The sequence below is a fragment of the Mustelus asterias genome, chromosome 5, assembly GCF_964213995.1.
Source record: "Mustelus asterias chromosome 5, sMusAst1.hap1.1, whole genome shotgun sequence".
NCBI classification, from domain to species: Eukaryota; Metazoa; Chordata; class Chondrichthyes; order Carcharhiniformes; family Triakidae; genus Mustelus; species Mustelus asterias.
Window position 1 is genome coordinate 56,202,004 of NC_135805.1, and position 23,941 is coordinate 56,225,944.

The window sequence follows — 23,941 nt, forward strand, 5'->3', positions numbered from 1 at the left end:
TTGGAAAGCTTCTCACCACAGATCAAACACATAGGCCGAGGTACGTTTTCATCTCCAGTCCATGTGAAACCGAGACTCAGACAGCTATCCATATATTGTCGACAAACTTTCTTTTTTGGAGGTTTGCTTGGGCCTGCTACTGGTGTAGAATTAAACGACTCTTCTTCAGCACTCTGTTTGAACGGCAATTCTGGATCACAACGTGGACTCGGATCGTCCTCAGCATCACTTGATGCTCTTGCTCTCACTTTGGAAAAATATCTATCCATGTTTAAATGTTTCCTTGATTGTCCTTGAATCTTCCCGCCACACTTGCCATCCTCTCTCGCCGCACCAGTGTGGCGCGCCGCACCCTTTGGGAACCACTGTATTAGATATTAAACTGTCGCTGTTATTCATTTTGTTTGTTGTGTATGATATATTGTGTGCAAATTGGTTGGGATGTTTGCTACATAACAGTAACTATGCTTTTCTGTGTTGTAAACGTAATCCTATGTCATGCTTCAAGAAGCAATTAGCTGTGAAGTGCTTTGGGACTTAAGCACTTTATAATTCAAGTTTCATTGGTTCTTTGCATTTCAGTTATTCCCAAAAGCTATTGTTCCCATTAACAAGACTAGAGTTTCCTTTGGGATGGAGTATGTATTTTTGGCACAAGGGTGTAGTTGAGCTGGAAAAAGGCAGAGAGAGAAGCTACGAGAAAAGAAAGGTACTGGTGAATAAATCATGTGAGTATAGACTTATTGTAGAGAAATAATTGAAGGAGGCACGATTGGAATATTCAAAGGAATAAGACTCAAGGATGCAACTGATCAGCCTGGTATACTTGATTTGGTGCGGGAAGATGAAGGATATGAGGCAAAAAGGAACACATTCAGGCAGGACAAAATAAATCATGGCCTGAATTTTATGATCTCACACAGATGGGTTTTTGGGCAGCACGGTGCATGAAATTACAGGGATGGGATTCCCTCTGGGTTCCAGGAAGTCCACCCTTGCCCCAATTGAGGCCCTTAAGTAGCCAATTAATGGCCACATAAAAGCCATTTTCTGCCCAGTCTCAGTGTTTAGGCTGCTGGGAACATTGAGCTTCCATGGCAGAAGGCTGGAAAGAATCAGTTAGATTTTGGGCAGGAAGGGTGGGGGGGCGCCTTCGTCTGAAGCCCCTTTCTGATTGGAGGCCCTCTCCCCAACCGGGGGGGGGGGGGGGGGGGGGGCCTTATATTTACTTTGTCCTCCAGCTCTGGCACTTTGGCTGTGGCGGTTTAGTGTAGTTCCTCTTCTGTCCACTTCAGCACTGTTGCTGCAGGGACAGGAAAGCTGCTGATGAATTTGATTGGCCAACAGCTCTCTAAGGCAGGACTTCCTCGCAAGTGAGGGGCGGGAGTCCTGCCTGCAGCCTATCAACGCTCACTGGAGTATAAATTGACTGCAGGGCAGTCATCAGATTCTTCAGATGGCAGGAGATGAGCCACTGCCATCCAAAAAAACTCAAGCCCAAGACTAGTTTGAGAGGATGGTTAGTTTTTGCAGTAGCTTACCAAATGAAGTTACAGTGACTTGGAATGAGGTCAAATTGGCCGTATATCTCAAGAAGAAATACATCATTGGTTACAACTGTTAGGTCACAGGAAAAGGAATGAATGACCTGAGGTCTGTGCTGATCTTGAAGTTATATCTTTCTTCAACTACTTATTTGAATATTATAATTGGAACATTAAGGGAAAGGCCACATATTGCATTGTTTAATTTGGATAGGAATACAGTCGCCAACTGTTGATCAATTGTTCACGGATTTTTTTGGTCTAGCATATTTCACATACACACTTTGGGGAATAGTGGGGAAAGGATTCCCAAACTGATTATCAGCAGTTTGAACAGCATTACGAACGCTCCTTCCTTCCATGGGCAACAAGTCCTAACGTTGGACTTGAAGCCAGACCTTTTGGTTCAGAGGTAGGGATGCTATCACTGTACCACAAGACAGTTGGAATATTACACTACCACAGTTTAAATAATTTGACCGAAACAAATAAAAATTTATGCTGGGACTTTCCTCTGGGGTTCACCAGATTAGCCGCCATAACTTTTGAAGAAAGTTGAAAAAGATATGTAAATTCTGATGGCAGTCAATCAGAAACATCCTCAAGAAAATTTCTTGCATTCACGTTTTTCACAAGAACATTAAATCTTTTCAGTTGTGTTGCCCTCACATTCAAAATAACTGCTCTCTGGTCCTTCCTAAACTATTCCCTCTCTATAAACTCTCCTATAAATAATCGTGCCCACCCGTTTGGCTTTTCCACCTCCCATGTCCTGTACAGCCTAAAAACTTCAAGATGAAATATTTGAACAAAACATCTTGTAGGTTCCAAAACCATTTGGCATCATTTTCCTCTCTACCCAAAGTTAAGGAAATTATGCTGAAACTTTATAAAGCTCTGGTTAAGCCCCAGCTAGAGTGATGCACCAGTTCTGGAAAGACTTGAAAGCTTTTACATGGTCCAGAGATGGGAGATTTTAATTAAAAGCTTGGGTTGTTTTCCTTGAAGCAAAGGAGATTGAGGGGAAATTTGATAGAGATGTACTAGATTATGACAGGTGTAGATAAGGAAGCGTAAAGAAAAACTTCTCCCATTAACTGATGGTACAAGCACAATGGGGACAGATTTTAGATTATGGACAAGAGATGAAGAGGGTATGTGAGGAAGAACTTTTTAATGCAGCAAGTAATAATTACCTGGAATTTGTTGCCCATGAGGATGGTGGAAGTAAAAACAATGAATGATTTCAAAAGGAAATTGTTTGGATATTTGAAGGAAATAAACTTGCAAAGCTGTGAGGAAGTCGAACTGATTGCATTACTCTGCAGGGTGTTAATAGACTCAATAGCCAAATGGCCGCCTCCTGTGATTCTATAAACAATATTAGACATGCAGTGTTGATATTTCACTCAGATGCCCATTATTCATTTAATGTCAGCAATTTAGTTGACCATAGAAAGTATCACAACCATGCACCAAACCTGGTCGGTTTGCATCTACAAAGTTAAACTGGAGAATTTTCAACAACTGCTTTGCAAGGGATATTAGAATGCTTTATGGGTATGAAAACATTTGATAACAGGCTTAGTTCTGAACATCTTGCTCTGAAAACTCCCATCTGCTACAGTGTGAGCTTTTGTAGTGCAGCTTTCATGTTTTTTTTGTATTCCGACTGTCTATAAATAACATATTTTGTTACAATGCCATCATAGTATTTTCCTGTTTACCAGCTTTGTTAAGTGCAACTGTTTAGAGAAGTTTGGGGAAAGATGAGAATATTTATGAAAAAATATCTATCTTTTTTCTCTGTGAAGCAAGCTTCACAAGCATTTGCCTTGAACACCTTTCCTTCATTAGAGAAGAGCGATAAATAATTGTTTACTGACACGTTGTGCTAGAGGCATCCATAGTAACTTGTTTGAAGATTCTTAGAGTATAAAAACTGGGATAGATCATTTGGGGTGAATGGCCTATTTCTGTGCTATAGATAAGTAAATTTTTAAATGATTGTTATTTATGGGGTACAAAATGGGGAATTTCAGGAGGGAATTCCAGACAATAGGACCAAAGAGGCTAGAGATTCTGTCACCAATGGTGGGATTAAGAGAGCAATGCCAAAAAGACACACTCAGAGGAACTAAAAGAGGAGGATGTATGAAGGGAATGTTTTGGGATTGAGTGGGGTGAGGCCATGGTGCATTAAAGATGAGAATTTGGATTTTAAATTTGGGGCATTGGAATAAGATAGACTAGCAACAAAGGGTGATGGGTGAGCAGGACTCGGTGTGGGATAGCATATTGGCAACAAAGTCTTTGACAAGCTGCATAACAGACCAGTAAGGAGAAGATTAAATGAGTCAAGTTTAAAGGTAACAAAGGTATAAATAAGGTGAAGCTTTTGGCAGCCGAAGGGATGGAACGTGGCAGAAGCAACCAATGTTGTGGAAGTAAGCAGTCTTTGGAAGGAAAGGATATAGGGTGTATAACTCAGACTGGAATAATGGGTTGCATGTGGTCTGAGACTATTGTCAAAGTGTATAATGGAGCCAATGGCAATGAAGTTTGAGGTTTTGGTCTTTCCAATGTTGAGTTGGAGAGGTTTGGAAAATCCCCCTTGCTTAGTTTTTTTCTTCAAGGAAAACATTACAGTATGTGTATTGTGCATAAATTGTGTAAATTTGATATTGCATCAATTGTGTACATTTTTATTATTTGAAATGTCCTTCAGCTTAGAAAACCACGACTACCTGCTTCGCCAACTGATAGTGAAGTCTACTTTGCCTTTTGGGTGAAATAGGTTCAATGGTGGTACCAGAAGAGAAAAATGCTGGAAAATCTCAGCAGGTCTGGCAGCATCTGTAAGGAGAGAAAAGAGTCTAGATCACCCTTTGTCAAAGCTCAGTGATGGTACATATTCCAGATACAATCAATATCTAACAGAATATATAAAAGTCTTTTAAATATGTCAGAGACTTTAGCTCAAGACTATAATGGGTGGGACGTCGGTTAGCTCGGTTGGCTGGATGGCTGGTTCTTGACGCAGAGTGCTCACAAAGAACAAAGAAAGAACAAAGAAAATTACAGCACAGGAACAGCCCCTTCGGCCCTCCAAGCTTGCACCGACCATGCTGCCCGACTTAACTAAAACCTCCTATGCTTCCGGGGACCATATCCCTCTATTCCCATCTCATTCATGTACTTGTCAAGACGCCCCTTAAAAGTCACTACTGTATCCGCTTCCACTACCTCCCCCGGCAACAAGTTCCAGGCACCCACCACTCTCTGTGTAGAAAATCTGCCTCGTACATCTCTTTTAAAACATGCCTCTTTTAAAACAGTGCGGGTTCAATTCCTGGACCGCTGAGATTATTCATGAACCTTTTCAGCCTTGCCCCTTGCCTGAGGTTTGGTGATGCTCAGGTTAAATCACCACCAGTCACTCTTTGAGAGGGAGAGCAGCCTCTAGTCATTTGGGACCAAGACGACTTTACCTTACCTATGATAGATTTTAATGTTTATATTTATACAATAATACCTATGGGAACAAGAAATACATGCAATGATTGTTTTAAGGGAGTGCAACATGTAGTTCGTTCAGTCAAAAGCAGACATTAAGCCAACACTTGATGGCTGGCACAGATACGATGGGCCGAAGGGTCTCACTTTGGTGCTGTAAAATTCTTGGACGTATTGAGATTCAGAACGTATATTTTGTACACAAATTATATTTTGCATTGGGCCAATGGACAAGAAAGACCCTATTTTCCAGTTGAGTTGGCAAAACTCAACCCCACCTTCAGTGCTGTCTTTTAAAAGAGATTCCACCAGAATTAAACCAACAGAAAATAGCAAGTCAGAGCTTCCAAAAATAGAAAATGCTGGAAAATCTCAGCAGGTCTGACGGGAGAGAGAATAGAACCAACATTTGGAATCTGGATGACCCTCTGTCAGAACTTCTTATGCTAGAAGACAACTGAGTCTGTATGATGTATTCAAGTATAACTTAAGCTCAAAATAATTCTGCCAACAATCTTCTAAGTTAAGACTTACTGAGATAGAAAAAAAATCCCTATCGCTTCAAAATGCAGTGATGCATTGGTGTGCAAGTCACAAGCTTGAGTGCACCCATGGTGACCCTATTATAAGCCAGTTGCTTATAACCATCATCTGATGAAACCTCCAGAAATAGATTCAACCAGAGTTGGCAACAGCGCAGAGGGTCGGCTAAAAGTAAAAAAAGGTGGGAATGCAGCAGGGTGAATTCCACTCGAGGTGAAGTTTAGCACACTGATTATTCTGTAAGCTCTTTTTAGAGTCATCCAGACTTTAACTCTGTTGCTCTCTCCACAGATGCTGTCAGACCTGCATTTTTCTGTGTTTGTTTCAGATTTCCAACATCCAGCAGTATTGTGCTTTATTGTTTAGAAACCTAGAAAGTGGAAGCAGGAGTAGGCCATTCAGCCCTTCGAGCCTACTCCACCATTCATTCCCATCATGGATGACCATCGAATTTAATATCCAGATCCCCTCCACCATTCCATTCCAAGAGTTATATCTGATTAGTTAATATTGAGGAGAGGTTGGGGGGTGAAATTTGCCTGTTAGCCATCTCAGACCCTGTCCCAGATGAAGGAGTGTGGAGTTATATTTGTGAGGTTATATTTGGGGAGTTGTTTACCAAGGGGGTCCTCCCTACCCCCCACCTCCAGGAGGCGGACGGGCGGAGCTCCGGGCTCTCGCGAGATCGGCAGGTTGGGGTAGCGGCTACCGCCGTCGGTTGTGTGGGCGCTGTGCGCGGTTCAGTGAGGGTAGCCGGCCCGGAGACACCGCTGTCCCGCCCGCTCCCCCGTCCTCCCTTCTCTCTCTCCAGCGCCATCGCCGCCGCCGCCTCCTCCAGCCAGGCCGCCAGGGGCGGTGCTGTCCTTTTGTTTCCAGGTCAGGGGTGAGGGCGCCATATTGTCGGGCTGCGAGCGAGCGGGAGGCCGGCCGATTGAGGGAGGTGAGTGCGTGGAAAGAACCCGATTGTGCCGGGCTGGGGAGAGGGGAAGGTGGATCGGGCGGGGGGGACTGGGAATCTGCACCCGGAGGAAGGGCCTACCGACGCACCGAGCTCGGTCTCTGTCTCCGCGGGAGAAGGCCCCGAGCCTCCGGGCTGAGTGAAGATGGCGTCGGAGTCCGGGTGGAGGAGGGTTGTGGGCAGCGCGGAGTGAGTGGATCCCGAGGTGACCCGGGTAGCGGGGTGGTTTTAAACCTGGGAGATCCGGGCTCGGGAACCCGGGCGGTGTGGAGCTGCAGCTCGGCCTCCCCCCGCCCGGGCTCGGCCTTCACCCCCAGGCAGGCATCAGAGATGTGGCTGCAGCTCCCCGGGGAGAGCCCCCCTTCCAACAAATATTCCCTCCGCAGATACATCCCGCCCCTCCAGCCAGCCATGGTGTCGAGTTCAAAACTAATCTTGGAAACATGATCCTGCTTTGTCACATTAGATCGGGAATTGGAGAATTTATGAAATGCAATTGCGCTGTTTGGTAATAAAAACAAATCCTTCATCTAAACGCCACCATTTATTCCAGGAGTCCATCGCGCTTGACTAGAAAATTATCAGTTTAATAAATGGAACAATTGTCGGAGAAACTGAATTGCTGAATCTGATTTCATTCTTTTTGAAAAAGGATCCCGTCTTTGGAGAGATCTGTTACACCTTAGTACGCCATTTGCTAATCGTCCATGACGAAAGTAAACTTCTGCTGACTGCAAATGTATTTTTGCCACAATTAAAATATATCCCAAATTGATTTTTGCACCTGAGTGGCCTTTTTGGGTAAACTCAAGTATCCAGTTTCTGTAAATGTGCGTAGAGTTTGTTTTTCCGACTTGTCCATACGGTTACTAAAGCAGTTTATTTCACAAGGTTGCTAATAAATAAAATACTTTTTCAAGGGATCTGGCCAGTAGAGAGACACCCCATCTACTTCAGTTCATAAAGTTCGCCCTGCTTATTGTGCACATTCTGAAAATTCCCTAGTGGAAGACTATGAAACGAAACCTCAATAAGTACAGTTACTTCTATAACCATAGGTTGAACAAGCGTCCACGGTTGGATACCCTCAAGGGACCACACAGGTTAGCACTGCTACCTCACAGCGACCTGGGTTTTATTCCCTTTCTTGGGTCACTGTGCGGAGTCTGCACGGGTCACTGTGCGGGTCTGCATGGGTTTCTTCCGGGTGCTCCAGTTTCCTCCCACAGTCCGAAAGACATGCTGGTTAGGTGCATTGGCCATGCTAAATTCTCCCTCGGTGCACCTGAACAGGTGCCAATTAGGGGATTTTCACAGTAATTTTATTGCAGTGTTAATGTAAGCCTACTTGTGACACTAATAAATAAACTTTAAAGTATAAGGCAAGACTGCTGTTAGAGTTTAGGAGCAGCTTATCAGCACTGCTCTCGAATACATGTCTGCTTAAGATCACCCTGTCTGTAAAGTTGTTGACTTGAGAGTTATTTAGAACTGTCTTTAAAAAATTCAAGGCTCCAGTGATGGGTTTAATCTTCCAGATCTCATTCATAAACTTGGCAGGTATGCCTGGTTCTGTCATCAGCTCAAAAGTTCACCACACAAGGGTGGTTGATCCAATTCTGTCACTTTGAGGCCATCTGAACTTTGCTAGTTCCCCGTTTACCAGAAATCCATTTTGCAGCCTGGCCCTGGGTGTTCCACATGCGACAAAAAGACTCTTAAACAATATGCCACACCTTTTAAACCCGAAACAAAACACTGGGACCAGTTTCCTCTACTACACCAGTCTCAAGTTATTCAGTTGACAGCTACAAGAATTTCCAGGCGCTAAAGTGAATCAACAATTGTAACACATCTCTCTTCCATTTCCCCATGAATACCTTTTGAGATCCACTCTTGAGCTAAGGCAGTACCCTTGGAGCCACTCAGCATTATATCCCAAATCGGTATCAATAGAAAAAATGTGACCCCCTCCACAACTTAATATCATCTAATACATCATTGAGAACATTAAATCTATGGTATAAACCATGTGCATAAAATCACAAAGGTTTATTTTGCTGTTAACCTGAAAGTAAGCAAGGTCCACACTCACCCTGGGCTAGATTAAGTTCTGTTGCTATAAAATGAAGTGGATGTCACTTCTTTTACAGTGAGTTATCTTGATTGGTTCTCTTGTAGCAGCTGCAGTTTAAATTGAATACAAGATGCAAAGTGCTTGAATGTGTCTCCTTTTTGTTCACTTAATTTTGTTACTTAAGGTGATAGGTTAGAAGTTTTTTTGGAATGGAGTGTCTCTTTCCACATGACACTGCTCCATAGCCTAAGTATGAAGCAAGAGGAATAACATCTAGTCTTTAAAGTGTGTCATAGATTCAGAATGATAGCTATAATGTTTAACACACATGCAAACTATATGACTTTTATTAAAGCTGCTCATGATGCAGTCTCTACTTGATATTTGGACATAAATAGTATAACTTCGTCTTTGATTAGGCTGTACCATTATATACATTTTCGAACATGCATATTATCTTTTGATTCTTATGTTGTTACTTGAAAAGCTTCTTTGTACTAAGAAGGGATCCACTTTAGCCCCAAAGAACTTTAGACTTCTTGACTTCATGATAAAATGCAGTGAAGGAAATCTGAAGTATTGTTTTCCCTCTGATAAGCAACCTTTTGCAGTAAAATAATAGGAACTGAAATTGTTCCAGATCTATTCTAAACTTCTTAACGTTGAAATGTAAACTCTGCAGGGATTTGACACTGAAACATGTCTCTTGATTTTATGATATAATTTGAGTAACTGTGAAATCTAAATATCTAAATTATTAAAACCCTCCTATTAGAAAAATTGGCCAGATGATGGCACCTGTGCTTAAAATTTCTGTTACTGAGGAAAGCATTATTGAACCTGGTTCTAATAACAATTGATACAGCTCAAATTAATTTGTTCTCCGGAATGAAATGTATGTGTACTTTAACAGAGAATTCTGTAGTTTTTTCAACTTATTTTTAAACATTTAAAGCAGAAAGTTGAACAAGTATTGATATGACTTGTTTTAGTTTGTTTCTTTCACAAATGGAAAAAGTAAAATGCTAGCCTTTTTTCCTTTTATGTTAGATTTGCAGTATTTGAATTTTTAACTGATATCCACACTTGTGCTGTGATAGAAACAAAGGCTGGGTTTGTGCAATTATAAAGAGTTTATATCATAAGGTAGTGTGTTTGGGCCATGATGGTGTCTATTTTGTTCTCCCAGCTGTGCTATTAGTGACTTCTGCCTTCATTCCATGCAGCAGAAGTTTTTAAAACTGCTGTATGCTGAGGGTTCATTATTAGCCCACAGTAGAATTGTGATGGAGTGATTAAAATCAGGGATGCACAGGCGACCCATATTTGATGAGTGTAGGTGTCGTGGAGGGTTGTGGAGATTGGAAGAGGTGAGGGATTTGAAAACAAAAATGAGAATTCTAAAATCAAGACATCCTTTGACCAAGACTCTATGCAGGTCAGTCATCAAAGTCAGATAGTAAGTGAACGGGACTTATTGTCAGTTACAACAGTGCAGCTGAGCTTTAGATGCCCACAAGTTCACATAGGGTAAAAGGTGGGAGGTCAGGCAGGATAGAAGAATAGATATGTTTAGAGATAATGGAGGCATGAGTAAGTATTCTAGCTCCAAATGAGCTCATAGGAAAATTTCAGCCATGTTACAGAGGGAGAAATAGGCGGTGTTTGTGATAGCACAAATACATGATCAGTAGCTCATCTCAGGAGGTTGCTAACACACTAAGTTAGTCTCCAGTTGTTTCCAGGGAGAGGAGTGAAGTTGAAAGTGAGGGAATGGAGTTTGAAGTAAGAACTGGAAACAATAATTTCCAGCTCGGAAACTTCTGTTCATTCAGTACCAGATGCCAGATAGCACGGTAGCGCAGTGGTTAGCACTGCTGCTTCACAGCTCCAGGGTGCCAGGTTCAATTCCCGGCTCGGGTCACTGTCTGTGTGGAGTTTGCACATTCTCCTCGTGTCTGCGTGGGTTTCCTCCGGGTGCTCCGGTTTCCTCCCACAGTCCAAAGATGTGCGGGTTAGGTTGATTGGCCAGGTTAAAAATTTCCCCTTAGAATCCTAAGATGCGTAGGTTAGAGGGATTAGCGGGTAAATATGTGGGGGTAGGGCCTGGGTGGGATTGTGGTTGGTGCAGACTCGATGGGCCGAATGGCCTCCTTCTGCACTGTAGGGTTTCTATGATGATTTCTATGAACAATTGAGAGAGATCATGGTGAGGGAGAACAATCGTAAGGCAGAAAGTTAGCATGCAGGTACAGCAAACAGTTAGCAAGGAAAATGGCTTTTTGATGTTTATTGAAAGGGGGCTGGAGTGCAAGAATAATAGTACAGGACTTTGGTAAGATCACACCTAGAGTACCATGTGCCATTTTGGTCTCTGTTTCTACTGATGGATATAGTTTCTTTGGAGGTAGTGCAGAGATGGTCCTTTAGCTTGGTTCTTCCAATGGGAGGGTTGTCCTATGATGAGAGGCTAAGTAAATTGGGCCTATGTTCTCTGGAGCTCAGAGAATTAAAGATGATCTCATTGAAACATACAGGATTGTGAAGAGACTTGACAGGATAAACACTGAGAGGTTACTTCTCCTGACTGGGGTTTTATAACATGTGAACAACCTCAGAATACAGAGCTCATCATTTAGCACTGCACTGAGAATTTATTTAATTTCTGAGGGTTGTGAATCTTTGGAATTCTTTATCCCAGAGGGTGTGGATGCTCCACTGTTGAGTATAATTAAGATTGGAACAGGTAGATTTTTGATGAACGAATCAACACATATGGGCAGGAAATGGAGTTGAGGCAGAAAACCATCCATGATTGTATTTAGTGGTGGAACATGCTGAAGGGGCTGTGTATGGTCTACTGTTTATGTTCTTATGAAACTCAAATTTCTAAAATATTTTCTATAAGCATTAATCCTATTTTGATTGTACAGGTATCTAACATCTCATACTTACATATATTGTTTCTCCTGTCCTGAGGATATCTTAAGTACTTTATAGCCAATAGATTGCAGGAATTGTTGCTTTAAAACTATGTTATAGAATGAAACTATTCTACCCAAAAAGGGGAGACTAAATATATATTTATAGTGGAGTTTTGTGAAGACATTGTGAGCTTAATGAAGACATCGTGATTTTTCGTCAAGGAAAACATGTTTACAAAAGATTCGTATTTAATCTTGCATGCAAGAATACATGAGGAGTAAATAATGCCATATATCTTGTAATTTCTAAAAAAAATATTGAAATGTGAATCAATAATTTGATAATGTTAAGACTGTGTACAATTCATAACGTGAACTTTCACCAGTTTAATGTACTGCCAGTTGTGTAGTTGCTTCCTGCTCCACAGAAGAAAATTAATTAGAACTCCAGTGTTTCTCATCCTCAATCTTCATTACACAAGTTTCAATCATAAGAATGGTGTTGATTTGTGCTTTTTTTTTTATTGCTGCATGAATGAAATCACTGAATACAATCCCCAAGCTATCACTAAAATACTAATACTTACAACAGAAATGGTATTTGATTTATTCAGCCAATGTAAAACTATGCCTTCATAATATGCTGAATAACAGAGGTGGAAAACAACTAACTGATAGACAACATGCGCAATCTACCTGACTGGAGCGACACACCCACCTGCATATTTCCTCACTTCTACATGATTAAATGGAGCTAAATTGCAAAGAGTCTTTCTCTGATTTTTAACCCTGGCCTGGTACCTTTTGTGGACAACCATTGCGAGAGTAAAAATTGAAATCTGTTTTTAATATAAATTTTAGATTCCAGAATTATATTCTATAATTGTCCCATTTCTCTGGAAAAAAAACACATATTAGTGTTTTGTCTCCAGTTCTTCATCTTGGTCAATTTCCTAACCCAAAAATTTGCAATCCCCTTTTCAGCCAGTTATTGAAGGTTTGATTAGTTTTGTCTGGAATTTCCATACCTCAAAAAAAGGTTCTTAGTTCTTCCTTGTGATTTGTTCATTTTAAATGTGCACACCCAAGATCTGAATTTAAAAGTGAAAGGAGCCTTTTTAAATCTACATAATCAGTTGTCCCTCGAGTAAATTGGAGATCCAAACGTTCTTCCTCCCTCCTCTGTCTTTCAGTAATGGCATTCTAATTTACAGCCAATACCTAGCAAGCATCTTGTCTCACTTTTCTGAATCCCTTCCAATACATAGACGATTATGCAGGTTGGGTATCTAACATTGAATGTTGTATTTCAAATGTTGCTTTGTCAGTTACTCAAGATGACGACTTATTTTGTATCTACTTCAAATTCCCATAATGCATCCTAGTATTTCATCAGTTTGAATAGAGTCTTCATTGTGTTGAAGTTTTGAATTCAAATCACACTATAGAAAATTGGAAACATCATTTTTGATAATATGGAAGAAACAGTTGTTGAGCCTTTTAAGTAGGGACTATTCTGCCCCCTTAGAATCTGCCAGCCAATCTGCCCCCATTGCGTTTTGCTGCAGAATATCTTTGCTCAGGAACAATACCTGGGAAAAGTCTGAGATCACATGCCAATCAACTCAAGAACAGCTTCTTCCCTGCTACCATCAGACTTTTGAATGAACTTATATATTAAGCTGATCTTCCTCTACACCCTATCTGTAACTGCAACACACTGTTCTGCACCCTCCTTTCCTTCTCTCCTATGTACTCTCTGAATGGCATGTTTTGTCTATATAGCGTAAGAAATAATATTTTTCACTATCCCAGTACATGTGACAATAAATGAAATCAATGTCATGCTGTGCACAATCCAATTGTGGGTGATTGCACTGATCTTTTGTATTTGGCTGAAACTTGGCTTTCAAGTAGTTATAACCTCACCATCTATTGTAACCTCCTTGCCAAACCCAACTTTACCCACAATATTGCCAAACCACTATAGCATGTTGCTGTATAAGTTGATCTTTGAAGCCTCAAAATCCCTTCAAAAGCAGGAGTCAATTTACATGCTAAGTATAAAAATGAATTGCTGGCATGGGTGATGGCTATTTTGAAATGTCGTCGACATCCAATGCAAAAAGTGGACTTGTATTAAACTCTTGTGTAACTTCGCAACACAGCCCTTATCCCCTGCTTGATCCCTTGAGCTCAGTTATAAGGTTAAGTATAAGTAAAACTTGCATTCATGACGTGAAAACTTGAGGCAGGCAACATGAAATATAGTATGTTGTGGCTGTAAAGGGTGATCGACTTATATGCCAAGTATGTGTGAAAACATGACTTTTGTGGGTGGAAAAATGGGGGCCATCTTATTCAGAAAAAACAGTACATCTCATTTTCTTTTCCCTGTCACTTTCCCCTCCTTCACGCACTTCATTCTTTTCCATTCTTCTGAGGTCCTTTTAAAATCCCAATTCAGCCTCCCATCCATTGACTCTGTCTACACATTCCGCTGCGTCAGCAAAGCAGCCAGCATAACTAAGGACCCCACGCACTCTGGACATTCTCTTTTCCACTTTCTTCATTCGGGCAAAAAGACACAAGTTTGAGGTCACGTACCAACCGACTCAAGAACAGCTTCTTCCCTGCTGCTGTCAGACTTTTGAATGGACTTACCTCGCATTAAGTTGATCTTTCTCTACACCCTAGCTATGACTGTAACACTACATTTTGCACTCTCTCGTTTCCTTCTCTATGATGGGTATGTTTTGTCTGTATAGTGTGCAAGAAACAATACTTTTCACCAAGTTAATACATGTGACAATAAATCAAATCAAATCCCCCATCTAGCAACCATGTTTCTCCCTGAGATATCTTATCTCAGCTTCTGCTGACCTCATAATTTCAGTCTCCGTTTCTGCTCCCTTTATCCTTTCTAAAAATCACTGTCCTCCCTCAAACATTCATATAAATGCTTGCCTATATTTGACATGTCTACTCCAATGGTTTCAATCATTGAGACTTTTTCCAGCCACCTCTTTGTATCAGTTGCCATCTACTTTCCCACCCTGATTTGCTTACAATTACACTTAGAAATTTCTAATTGTTTCAGGAGTATCTGGGGGACAGCTGGATTAGTCCTCCATCATCAGATTTGGCTGGATTATATCAAGCTTTACTGGATCCCTGCTAAAGTCAATATGCCCAGATCATCCTGGTGGAAAAAGAGAGCAACCAGCTTTTTTTCCACTATTGATCACTTCCTTAAGCCCCCTTCCCACTGCTGACTCTTAACAGTTAATGTAAGAAGCTCATGGATTTCTTTTCTAACCACATTCATTCATTTGCTTCCTCGCACAAAACTGAAAAACCCTGTCACTTGTTTTTCTTCCATCTCCCCTTTTGCCTCTGAAGTTCTCATCAGAATTGATGAAGGATCATATACTTGAAATGCCTACTCTGTTTCTCCCTCCACAGATGCTGCCTGACCTGAGTGTTTGCAGCATTTTCTGTAAATTCGATCTATCAAATTTCCTGTTTCAATCATTTAAGTTTACACTTTTCCCATAACATCACTATGGGCCCAATAAAAGTCACGGCATTACCTGTGGCCCAGATGCATTTCAACTCCTTGTCCTTGCTCTCTTTATCCTTTGGCATAATTGATCACACCATCCTCCTCATCAGCTAAACATGGGGTCAGCTCACATGCATGTGCTGTTGAAACCCAACTCTCCACCACCTCTCTTGACTTCTCCATTGCTTGTCCAACGCGCTGTCTCAGACAAATCTCAGATACCTGCATCTAAATGTTGGGGCGACTGAAGCCACTGTCTTTAACCCTTAAATAAATGTGTACCCCTCCATTAACTCCATTCTCATTCTTGACAAATACTTTTGCTGAATTATTCTGTTTGCAAGCTCAGTGCCTGATTTGACACTGAGCTGAATTCTGTCCCTATCTGTTCCTGCTTCAATACAAAGACTGTCTAATTCCACCTAATAAATGTCACCCAGCCTCCTGCATCCACTTGCCCACCATCACCAGATTGCTGAAAGCTTCATTGGTGCCGTTGTCAACTTGACTGTTGACCAACTTTCCATCTCTAACCTCAACCGCAGCAGCTCAAAGCCAATCTGCTTCAGTCGCCCCCACCTTAGAAGGGACCTTAGAAACCCTACAGCACAGAAAGACCATTCGGCCCATCGAGTCTGCACCGACCACAATCCCACCCAGGCCCTACCCCCATATCCCTGCATATTTACCCACTAATCCCTCTAACCTACACATCCCAGGACACTAAGGGCAATTTTAGCATGGCCAGTCAACCTAACCCGCACATCTTTGGACTCTGTTGTCACCTCTGTTGTCACTAACCAATGTTGGCTTCCAGTTCCCCAAAAACACACATTTAAAATTCACGTTTTTAAAGTCTGCCCATGTTCTTGCACTCCCTATCTTTGTAACCTTTCCCAATGCTACAACACCCTAAAACCTCTGATCCTTTATTTTCAGCTTTTTTTGCACCCTGTTACCTTTCACCCCATCATAGCAGCTGCGACCCCATTTTTTCGAATTCCTTCCCAGTGTCCTCCATTTTTCCACTTCCCTATCTTCCTTTAAGATGACTTGAAACCCACCTCTTTGACCAAGCTTTTGATCACCACTTCAAATATCTCATCATCTGGTTTGATGTGCATTGTTTCGCCCAGTGCATCTGTGAAGATTTTTTGGATATTTTCCACATTAAAGACACCATACATAACAAGTTATCGTTGAAATTGATGATCATGGTGAGCTGTCTTCATAATTGTTTTATAATGGTTTGAGTTTAAAATAAAACTTTGCTGCAGAACAATACTTCATTTGTTATTTTTAGCAGGTGCCCCTTGCCTGTGTAAAAGTTGAGAACACAAATTACACCTATGGTGTATCAGGGTGCACTGTTAGGCAGTTGCTCATTTGTTGAGGCCTTGGGGGGGGAAAAATATTACAAATTTCTTTTTATTTTATAGCTTTTCAACATTTGAAGTTTAATAATTGATGATGTGGGATCAGGGTGGTCAACCTTGGCAGCAGTGGCCTTTAAGCCAACAACAGTGGATGCAGTCATTTCAGCAGCAACAAGATCCAAGTAAGTTTCCATTTAATTAAATTAGCCCAGTACTTTTTTACAAATTAAATATCTAAGTGTGTAGATTTTAACTGATGGTGTGGTAGCATTGCCAAGAACAAATAAATTCTAAGTAAGTATACCTCAAAGTTCTGCCAATATAATAATTTGTCATTAGGCAGTATTCCAGGATACTTTATTGAAATTCTAGTGACAACACAGAAAAATCTCAACCCTAACTATTCCTTCTGAATTTGAAATATATATTTAGCAAATGTGATAAGTATTGATTTAAACTTTTTTTAAAAAATCATTGTTTGTGGGCACCTTTGGCAAGGCCAGAACATAGTTTCTACCCCTAACAGAGGGTGTTGAGCTGTCACCCTGAATACTGCTGAGTGAGTAGCTTACCAGGATAATATGGTTGTGGGCTATTGGTGGCCTGCAGGCTGGTCGAGAATGCGAGTCACTGACACCCAGTGCCACAACTGAGGCCATCTAAGAAAACAGGCTGGACACTTCATCTCCACCACTCGTACATCAGACAGGCTCCCACATGTGCAGCATAAGCTCAAGCAAGAACAATATATTTTTATCAGCAAGATTTATGTAACTGCTGATTCTGCTTGATTATTACAGCTGTCAGCTAATTTCATGAAAGAAGTTTATTGTGATTTTATAACACTTTCAAACATGTTCCTTTGTAGCATTAATGTTTATAATATGAACATGTCAATATTTTTGTCTCTGGTATGAATTAATTTATATCTAATAAAAATGTACAAATTTATTACATATAGTAGTGAAAAAGCAATGAAATGTTTTCATGAGTTCCCATTTATTTTGCAATGGCAAACAAAAGCATGATAGGGCGGTTCATGGGGTTTTTTGCCCTGCCTAAGTGGTCCACAGATGAAAACATTTGAGAGCAGTGTACTTGGCTGTTAAGAGTCAATCATCCATATTGCTATGGATCGGGAGTCACATGGAGGCCAGATAAGGTAAGGACAGCAGATCTCCTTCCTAAAGGACATTAGCGAATCAGGTTGGCTTTTATGACGATCAGCTAGTTATGTGGCCCGTGACCATTTTTTAAATACATTTACGGGATGTGGGCATTGCTGGCTAGGCCAGCATTTATTGCCCATCCCTAAAGTTTAAAGTTTATTTATCAGTGTCACCAGTAGGCTGACAACACTGGAATGAAGATACTGTGAAAATCCCCTAGTCACCACACTGGCACCTATTCGGGTGCACTGAGGGAGAATTTAGTGTAGTCAATGCGCCTAACCAGCACGTCTTTTGGACTGTGGGAGGAAACCGGAGCACCTGGAGGAAACCCACACAGGTACGAGGAGAACATGCAAACTGCACAGACAATGACCCAAGCCAGGAATCGAACCTGGGTCTCTGGCACTGTGAGACTGCAGTGCTAACCAGTGTGCTACCATGCCGCCCTCATTGCCCTTGAAAAGATGGTGGTGAGCGACGTCCTTGAACCACTGAAGTCCATGTGGTATAGGTACAGCCACAATGCTGTTAGGAAGGGAGTTCCAGGATTTTTTTCCCAGCTGCATTGTAGGTCTGAACTGGTATATCTGAATTATTTAGTCTCGACATCTGGGTTTCTCGTCCAATGCCTTAACCACCATATTAGTGTAACCTTGAATTCTGAAGTAACATATGAAAATGAAAAATGGCAACTAGTTCTGCATACCATTCTAGAATTACAGCTGTGACAGATGCATTGAATTGTATTTGGATTGAAAACTCTTTTCAGGTCAAATTGACTGGGCAGCATTGGCACAGGCATGGATTGCACAAAGAGAAGCCTCTGAGGAATCCGTAACAGCACAACAGCCAGTCATAATACCCAATGGACAGGCAGTGCATAACATTGAAAATAATCAAGACAATCATGGAAATTTTCCAGGAGATCCTAATTTCAACAGAATATGGGAACCAGGTTTGTATTTCTCACTTTCCATACAATTTTTTATTTACTTAGTGATGATTGGATATCTAATTGCAAATAGGAGCAATTGAAGAGCTTCCTTTTTATGTAGATAATGATATATTCCTACGTTGTCAGATGATTTAGCTTGGATGTAATGTACCACCGATAAGAAATTTCATGGGCTTTTGCTAATGCATCAAATTGGATTCTGCCCCTAAAAATAAAAACATTGGGATTAGAGGCATGTTGTGCTTAAGCCATTTCTTTCCACAGACCATTCACTGTTTACCCTTTCATGGTTTTAACTCATCTATTACCGTTGGAAGATTCTGCAGATGTTTCTTTTTTTCATCCCAGAGGTAGATTGGGAGAAACTCCAAAATGCATCTAACCCTAACTTTTCCATTATTTATCTGAATATCTGCCATCTGTGGTATAATACTCGAACCTCAGCAGGTCAGAAATTTGATGTGTTGTGTAGTATTCCTCATGTGAACTTAGAAATTTCAAATCCGTTCCTAGATAGATGTTCATCCAGAGTTTTTTAAAAAGGTGGATTCAAGATCCAGAACTTCTATGAAAAGCATTGTGGCCATATCCAAGGGCTGTAGGAAAATTGTAGCAAAACAATCTAGTTATTTCCCCTTGCGGAGAAATGGGCAAGCTGTTGTGGGTAATACATATGTTCTCTTTTAGCAAAGTTGTATTGTTTTGTTGTAAATTAAATAACTTTTGAAGTTTAATTAAATATGAAGTTTAAGTTTAACTCTTTTCCCCCCCCCCGATCAGATTAATATTTCCTCCCACTACCTTAAAGCGTTAGTGGTAGCACTGCAGCTGATATTCTTTCCTTTATCCCCTTCTTTTCCCAATTTACTTGAAGACTCCTTTTCCTCTGTCATCCCATCAAGCTGCTAGAGCATTCCCCTCATCACCCCAATTCACAACTAGTCTTCCTGCTTGCTGAAAGATAGCTTAAAAGATCTGCTAGCACTCACTTCCTATACTTCCAGGATTACAATAATTTTCTCCTATCGCATTGTTTCACCATGATTAGTTGGCATCCTAAATTGTCTTATATTTACATCTGGCACATTCTTATTAAGTAGTATTTAGTCCTACTGTGTTCTTAAGTGCTGTAAATTTTGACCTCAGTAGTTGAGTTAAAAAAATTTAAAAGCCACCTTCAAACCATGCCCAGCCACTCTATGCTGTTCCCAGCTGTGAGAAGTTTTAAGTCTGAAATATTATCACCTGTCACTGCCTGCATCCAGGTTTCCAGCCATGAGCCAGGACCAACAAAAACCCTCCAGTTTTTATCTTTGACAATCAAAGAACCTCTCTTTGTATTCCCCAAGGCAAATGTTTAAAAGCTATGTTGTTCCCAGGTCATGGCCAGAAACCCAAAGACAAGTACATTTTTCCAGTTATAAGTTCAGTATTCTGTGGTTGGTAAAAATATGCAGTAGAGAAAGAAAAAGTATAATAAATCACCCCCTCTAAAAAGTTTCTAAACACAATTCAGTTTTCAAATCTGAAATTAAGGTTAGAACTAAATCTAGGAAGTGCTTGATACAGAGGGAGCAGTAAATATTAATACCTGCAAATCAGCATCCAGATAGAAATTCAAAGTATCAAAATTATAGCCACACTTGGTCAAATTTTTAAAGTCCATCTGGTGATGATTTTGAAAATTGTGCTGAATTACAATTTCTATACTTGACAGACTGGGGAATGCAACACCATAGACCACCTCCCCCACCACCAGACCAGCAGCAGTGGATACCAACCCCCGCCCCCATGGACATAGTCCCTCCGTCAGAGGACAGTAGCCAGGACAGTGGTGAGTTTGCACCAGACTCTAGACGTATGTTCAATCAAGTCAATAACAACAATTTTGGAGGAGCACCAGAAAACTTTGGAATGGGATCAGTGCCGGTCAGCCAGTTTGATTATCAGGTAAATTTGTTTAATGTAGTTTCATTTTTGGTGTCTATTTTATAAGCACTTAATTTGCAGCTGCCATAATGCTGCATTATATTGGAGGGGACATTAAAATCACAGGAAGTTTATTTTTTAATGAGTATAATTAGCTTCAGAGTTAGGCGCTTGCTCCAAACAAAAGTCTCATCCACTACATAGTTTATTTCATTTCCATCTCACCACACACTTTGGGGTTGTCCTTTCCATTTTTTTGGCAAAATTGGAAGGTGACTGGGTAGTATGTTATGCAAATATTAATTATTAAAGGTAAATGTGTCTCGAGCAAGAATTAACGTGGGAACTTGGGTGTCTGCAAGCTTAAGTTGAGTTCTTTGATCTGAATATTAATCAGGGTACAGAAACTTGGTTCTATGTGCTAATTTCATTATTGGTATTTTAAAGAGCAATAAATATTCTATTTGTAGATTTCAAACCAAACCAATCAGATGGAAATCAATTTGGATGATTTTAGTTCTGGCAAATATCAGTATATGTAGAATTATATGGTAAATAGCCAAAGCATGCAGAGGTTTTTGCTCAGGAAGAATTTGAAACATGTAAAGCGTCAAGTCCTGAGAAACGGCTGATTTGCTCCTGGAAAGGAATGCAAACATCTATCTGCAACCAGAGGGCAAAGATTTAAGATAATTGATGAAAAAGCCAGAGGGAAAATAACATGATTTAAAAAAAATATTTTCTGGAATGCACTGTCCGAAAGGATGGTGTAAACACATAATACTGATGTCAAAGGAGAATTGGATCTATAGTTGCAAAGGAGAAATAAACATGGCAAGGGGAAAGAGAGAAAGGAACTAATTCAACAATTCTGCAAAGAGCTGACACAGACAGTTGGCTGAATGGTCTTTGCTGTGTGATTCTATATGTGGCACAAATTGGTTACTTAGCACTTTTAAGATTGTTAACCCAATCCACCCCCCACCCCTCAAGGTGCTTCACAATGACATTATTAAACAAAATCTGACACTGAGTGACATAAGGAGCTATTAGGACCGATGAACCAAAGCATGGCCACATGGCTAGATTTTAAGGTGTGTCTTAAAGGAAGAGAGAGAGGCAGGGTGGGAGTAGGCAGTCTTGAGAAAAGATAATATATGGTCAGAAGCTCACTTCAGTGTCGAATACACCACCAAGTTGTCAGTCTTGTTTTTCCTCAGGCCAAAGAATGGAGTTGGTGGTGAGAGAACAATGTTTGCTGTAGGGAGCCAGGGCAATGGTTTCAGTCTTCCCTATATTTGAACGAATCTCTGCTTATCTAGTAATGGCTATCAGACGACAAGTGGTGTGACAAGAGACGCTTGAAGGATTGAGAGAGTTGGTGGTGAGGTAGAACTGAGTGTCATCAGTATACAGCACATGAGGAACCTCACTTTGTTTAGCATCTTGTCATTGAACATTATTGATCGGAAACTCTATTCTGAGGCTCTTTCATCCATGACATATACCGGAGACTTATTTTTCACTTTAGGTTGTTTCTAGAATTCACATTTGGCCTTCATAGGTCAACTTAGAAATCATCCATGTGCAGTTTTATGTTGAAATTCTGCAAAAGTCTATTTAATCCACAGTCTTAACATACATCTATAAAAGCACAGTTTAATCATTAGGTGATTTTGTTATTTTTTAACTTTAATGGCCTCAAGTTCCACAGGTGTTCCCGTGAATACCTGCCATAACTTTAACAGGTGTCTACCGACATTAGTCCGGCAGCAAGTACGTTAGGTCCCAGCCTTGCAGCCAACTTTCCAAATAGCCTTTTTCAGAGGCAGTATTTGAACAGTGAATCGGAATTCCAATGTCCGAGCCTTTCCAAATGTTGATACAGATGTACTGCTGAAACATTGGTGGTGGTGGGACCCATCTGGGTATTCAGGCTAGGATTGAGGTTTGGACAACAAAAGATCAAGGACTTTTTTTTTAATACAGAGACTTTCTCAGTCCAGCACACTTGAGTTGGGTTAGCTGTGTAAGAAAGTTGGTATATTCAAGAAATAAGGTATATGAATTAGTTCATGAGATAAGTATGTAATATTTTCCACTTACAGCATGGAGCAGCTTTTGGCCCTCCTGGAGGATTTCATCCACCTTATTGGCAACCTGGGCCACCGCCTAATCGTAGAGACAGGCCCTCTTACAGGGATCGTCCACGCTCACCCATATCAGTAAAACAAGAGCCTCCTGCACTCGGTGAGTTGTATTTTCTGCCAGTTTGAACCATTGTGTGAAGCATTTGTCTTTTTAAGTAGGAGTAATAGAGCAATTAATTCTGGTTACTGTTGAACTATATATCCAGTTTCCAAAAAAACTTCCTTTGGCAATATTGTAATTTTGTTGCAGGTTTTTATTTATACATAATTGAAGGAAACTGTACAAAAAAATCAGGATCATGGGATACAAGTGCTGTCTGCTTCTTGGTCTCTCATTTTGCAATATGATTATTGATGGATTCTGGGGGATTGTAGTCTAGCACTTTTTTTGATCATTTATGACGCAAATAACTTTAAGAATTATCAATCTTCATTTTATTTGAACATTTTTGTTAATTATAAAAATATTCGAGTTATTGATCTATCAGGTCAGGATTGGAAGCTGGAGGTCTTGTGATTAAAAATATCCATGAATATGTCCAACCTGTTTTATGTAAAACCTATAGCACAGAAACAGACTGATCAAACAGGTCTTCATCTGTGTTTGCGTACTGCACCGGCCTTTTCTTCGCTAACTGCTTCTTGCTACTCCCACATATCTCTATTCCCTACTCATGTTAGTATGCTTGAACTAGTTCATGTCCCGTGGCATTCCATATTCTTGTGTAAAGAATATTCTCAGTCTTAAGAATTTCTCCTAATTTCATTCATTTGATCTCTTGGTGCCTTATTTATGCGCTCCAATACCCAGCTCTTTCTGGACTCGCCCACAAGTAGAAATTGTTTCTTCACATTAACCCTTTTAAACCCCTTTCTAACTTTAAAGGCATTGATCAAACCTACTCCCATTTTTGTTCTTTTTTAGAGAGAAAAGCCCCAACTTGCTTCATACCCGAGTGAAGCCCCTCACTTGTGATCTACCTATATATCTCCATCTAATAGCTCTCTTAAAATTGTTTATATGTATAAAATATTAAATATTACTGAAAGAAACATGATGTCAAAGCTTTTTACCTTGCACTCATCAGGCAAAAATGCCAAATATCAAAAGGAACAACAATTCATACTGCATGAGAAAGGGATGATGGTTTGTTGGCATTTCGGCTCTGATTGGTCGAGACGTTGCCATGGCAAATGAATCGGTGTTATTGCCCACCGTGCTTTTGTTTTCA

General features: G+C 40.5%; 1 protein-coding gene across 4 annotated transcripts in view; it reads left to right on the plus strand.

Annotated features, from left to right (window-relative positions):
• Positions 1–6,293: 6,293 nt before the first annotated feature.
• pnisr (PNN-interacting serine/arginine-rich protein) overlaps positions 6,294–23,941 on the plus strand; it is a 35,422-nt gene continuing 17,774 nt past the window's right edge. Inside the window, exons 1-5 of one of the 4 annotated variants that reach the window (XM_078212626.1) lie at positions 6,294–6,543; positions 16,567–16,685; positions 18,445–18,630; positions 20,348–20,580; positions 22,668–22,809. In XM_078212626.1, the coding sequence (XP_078068752.1) occupies positions 16,595–16,685; positions 18,445–18,630; positions 20,348–20,580; positions 22,668–22,809 (652 nt within the window). In that variant the 5' untranslated portion in view covers positions 6,294–6,543; positions 16,567–16,594. Of the gene's footprint in view, positions 6,548–16,566; positions 16,686–18,444; positions 18,631–20,347; positions 20,581–22,667; positions 22,810–23,941 lie in introns of all 4 variants that reach the window. The other 3 variants (XR_013497760.1, XR_013497761.1, XM_078212627.1) reach the window with 3 other exon arrangements.